Raw genomic sequence first — 4,334 nt, 5'->3', positions numbered from 1 at the left:
GTGTGTGTGAGTGTGATTGTGAGAGGGTGTGAGTGTGTGTGAGAGTGTGTGTATGTGTGTGAGAGTGAGTGTGAGTGTGACTTGTAGAGCGTGAGTGTGTATGTGAGAGTGTGTGTGACTGTGTGAGAGTGTGTGTGGGTGAGTGTGAGAGACTGTGAGTGTGTGACAGTGTGAAGGTGTGTGATTGTGAGAGTATGTGAGTGTGTGTGAGAGTGTGTGTGAGTGTGTATGTGTGAGATGGGGGTGACCATGAGTGAATCCGAGTGTGCTGGGGATTCTCCCTTCATGTCAGGAAGCACGACAGCTCTGTCCCCACGAGTGGCATGGGTGGTAGTGTGTGCATCGCCTCCACACGGCACCCTGCTGTGTCTCTGCCTCACAGGCCACGGACCCAGACACGGGCGCATGGGGCCAAATTACCTACAGCCTGCTCCCAGGAAATGGGTAAGGGCTCAGGGTGGGCCGTGGGCAGGTGGGTGAGCAGGGCCCAGGCCCACCTCTCTGCTTCTCTGCTGAGATAGAATAGCTGGGGAAGACCGAAGGCACTCAGTTACATTTCAATTTCAGATAAACAAGGAATGATTTTTTAAAATCATGAATATGTTGCATATACTGCATGGGATATGCTGAAATATTTGTTGTTGTATATCTGAAATTCACACTGAAATGGCCGTCCTGTGTCTCTATTTGCTGAACCTGGCCCCTCTGAGCAGGGTAGACCTCTTCCAAGTGGATCCCGTCTCAGGGACGGTGACGGTGAGGAACGGTGAGCTGCTGGACCGGGAGATCCAGGCCGTGTACTACCTGACACTACAGGCCACAGATGGCGGGAACCTGTCCTCCTCCACCATGCTGCAGATCCACCTGCTGGACATCAATGACAACGCGCCCGTGGTCAGCGGCTCCTACAACATCTTCATCCAGGAGGAGGAGGGCAATGTCTCTGTGACCATCCAGGTGTGAGCCCACCTGGACCTGGTGGGTGGGGCTGGGGGAGGGGACTGAGCCTGCTCTGTGGGCATGCTGGCCCTAGGTAAAGTCGGGGCTCTGCTGTGTGGCTCTGAGACAGTCATTCAGAATCTCTGGGCCTGTTTCCTCTCAGGAAATGAAGAAAATTACAGCCTTACTCTCAGGGTCATTGGGGAATAATTTGATAACTTGTGTGAGGAGCTCAGCACTGGGCCTGCCACAGAGCAATCCCTCAAAAACATACACTTCTTTTTTATTTACCCACCTGCCCCACTCCAAAAAGGACTTGAGGTGGCTTAGGTAAATAGTAAGATAAAAATATGAAAGAAATAAGAAAAAAGAGAAAATAAGAGTGGCATTTGTTAAAGGGCACAAAGGTAAAATTAGAACCCAGTGCTACAGAATTGCTTGGAGTGAGCTGCGAATTCTGCTCTGAGCTTCGTGGTGGCCAAAGCAAAAAGGGAAATGAGATCAGTGGCCAGGTTCATAGAGTTCATGAGATAAAAACCCACTAGTGGCTCCAGAGAAACACCAGGGAGTAGCTTCCTCCCTTGTCCTGAGGAGTTTGGAAGCTTCGCCCCTGAGGCATCTTGTGAGAAGTGAGAAACCAGGTTCTCAGAGTGACAATCTGGTGGCCACAGAGCCCTCCCTTCTTTCCAGAACAGTGTCGTTTCCAGACCATGTTTCTATCCCTGATCTCTTGACCAGCTTTTGAAGCAGGCGGTCTAATAGTTCCCATTTTGCAGGAAACAACAGGCTCAGAAAGGTTCAGTGACTTTCTATGGTTACACAGCCAGTCAATGACGGCGCTGGGGCTGCAGCCCAGACCTTTCTGGCCCTGAAGCCTTGGCCTTTCCTCCTTCCCGTGTGGCACTTCTCCCCTGGTCTGTGAGCTCCTTGGGGCAGGAGCATTTCCGGTAGGCTGCTGTAACCATGGTGCCCGGTGTGAGCCCCAGGAACCACTTGATGAATTAACTGACCTGAGTTCAGGGCACCAAGGGATGAGCAGACAGGGTCAGGTTTTGGGGAAAAAAACGTCTCCAGCTGCTTTCAAATGATGCATGTAATAAACAAGATCCCAGCAGAACGAAGTGGAGGAGCTGAAGGCGGGGACCGGCAGGGAGGAAGGAAAGGATTGGTTAAGTCAGAGTGGTCCCACTCTGGAGTCAAGGCCGCGTTTGCCGAGCACCTACCCAGTCTTTGACTGGGTCCTGGGTCCTCAGAGATGAGTCCGCCGCCATTCCTGTCCCCAGGCAGCTCCCAGTTGGGAAGAGGGCATCAGTCACCCAGCGGTGTCACCTGTGCTATGTTGAGACTGAGAGAAAGAGCCAACCTGGCCTGGAGTCAGGCAGGGAAGGTGGGGGGGGGGCATCGGGGTGAGGGAACAGAATCTGCAAAGTCCTGGCAGCACGGAGGAACCCACTGTGTTATCCACGCTGGTTCACCCCAAAGGCAAGCCAAGCACGCCTTCAGGGCCCTGGCAGGGCAGGAACACACAAGTACACACTCACATACACACGGACTCACAGATGTACAAAGTGGGTAAAGAATCAGCTATTTAAAACATATAGCACTGATGGCTGGGCATGATGGCTGATGCCTATAATCCCGGCACTTTGGGAGGCTGAGGTGGGTGGATCACTTGAGGTCAGTAGTTCGAAACCAACCTGGCCAACATGGCAAAACCCCATCTCTACTAAATTTACAAAAATTAGCTGGGTGTGGTGGCACATGCCTGTCATCCCAGATACTTGGGAGGCTGAGGCAGGAGAATCACTTGAACCCAGGAATTGGAAGCTGCAGTGAGCTGAGATCACGCCACTGCACTCTACTCTGGGCAACAGAGCAAGACTCCACCTCAAAAAAGAAAAGAAAACTAAAGGATAGACATGGTGGCTCACGCCTGTAATCCCAGCACTTTGGGAGGCTGAGGTGGGTGGATCACCTGAGATCAGTTCAAGACCAGCCTGGCCAACATGGCAAAACCCCGTCTCTACTAAAAAATACAAAAAAAATTAGCCTGGCATGGTGGCGGGCACCTGTAATGCCACCTACTTAGGAGGCTGAGGCAGGAGAATCGCTTGAACCCAGGAGAAGGAGTTTGCAGTGAGCGAGAGAGATCGTGCCATTGCACTCCAGCCTGGGTGACAAGAGTGAAACTGTCTGAAAGAAAAAACAAAAAAGAAAAAAAACAAAAAAGAAAAAAAATCTATATATAGCACTGACATAGTCATTATGGGAAAATGATAATCTTGCTGGACTTCACACTTATGAATTTAAAACTTTCTTTGAATGTCTACAATTTCCTGCCCCCATATCCCCCTTCCTGCTGGAGTATCAATAGCAAAAGGGCCTGTCTTGATGGCGGTTCTATTCCTTGCACCTGGAACGGGGCTGGGCACGTAGGTCCATAGTGGCCGTTTTTGAGATGAAAGAATGACGTCAGTGCTGAAGATCTCAGAAGCTCTTGCAAACTGTTGACCTGAGCCCCTTAGATGGGAAACTGAGGCTGGGAGACGGGCCCACTGGCTCCAGGCCTGATTACTGCCTGCGTGGGCCAGCGCTGGAGAGGAGGGTCTGGCTGCATCGGAGGGGCTGGGGGCTGGGAATGCCCGTGGCCGATGGCCGATGGCCAATCCCTGCTTACCTCCACAGGCCCACGATGATGATGAGCCGGGCACCAACAACAGCCGTCTGCTCTTCAGCCTGCTACCTGGCCCCTACAACCACAACTTCTCCTTGGACCCTGACACAGGGCTCCTCAGAAACCTGGGGCCCCTGGACAGAGAGGCCATCGACCCCGCCCTGGGGGGCCGCATTGTGCTGACAGTGCTTGTGTCTGACTGCGGAGAGCCTGTCCTCAGCACCAAAGTCAATGTCACCATCACTGTGGAGGTAAGGCCTGGCTCAGCAAGGATGGGCCCGGGGGTCTCCCAAGCCGATGGCCAGCCCCTCCAGCTTGAGTCACCCTTCTGCCTTCTGCAGCCAGACTGCCTGGGTTCCAGTCCCGCTCACTCGTATAGTCCCAGGCAATTACTCAACCTCCCTGAGCACTCAGGCTCCTCGTCTATAAAACGGGGGTGAAAAAGTTAAAGATTAAGTGAGTTAATGAATGGAAAGTGCTTGTAGCATGCCTGACCTATAGACGGTATCAGTAAATATCAGCTCCAACTGTCACTCACAAAGTCCCACCTGAAACCCTCCTGTCTCCCTGCCACCATTGAAAAGCAAAGGGAAGGGGTGCTAATCAGCATTGCTGGTGTCTACTGCACATCAGGGCATCCCCCAAGGTTGGGCTGGTTATTACCATTTTGTATTTATTTATTTATTTATTTATTTATTTATTTATTTATTTATTTATTTAT

General features: G+C 51.8%; 1 protein-coding gene across 1 annotated transcript in view; it reads left to right on the top strand.

Annotated features, from left to right (window-relative positions):
* The window catches only part of CDHR2 (cadherin related family member 2), a 22,784-nt gene that overhangs the window by 4,518 nt on the left and 13,932 nt on the right, over positions 1 to 4,334 (top strand). Inside the window, exons 9-11 of the mRNA XM_023185025.1 lie at positions 383 to 444; positions 714 to 957; positions 3,625 to 3,864. Of these exons, the coding sequence (XP_023040793.1) occupies positions 383 to 444; positions 714 to 957; positions 3,625 to 3,864 (546 nt within the window). The remainder of the gene's footprint in view (positions 1 to 382; positions 445 to 713; positions 958 to 3,624; positions 3,865 to 4,334) is intronic.

Source organism: Piliocolobus tephrosceles, chromosome 4 (genome assembly GCF_002776525.5).
Source record: "Piliocolobus tephrosceles isolate RC106 chromosome 4, ASM277652v3, whole genome shotgun sequence".
Classification (NCBI taxonomy): Eukaryota; Metazoa; Chordata; class Mammalia; order Primates; family Cercopithecidae; genus Piliocolobus; species Piliocolobus tephrosceles.
Note: the sequence above shows the minus strand (reverse complement) of the source record. Positions and strands in the feature narration are given on the sequence as shown.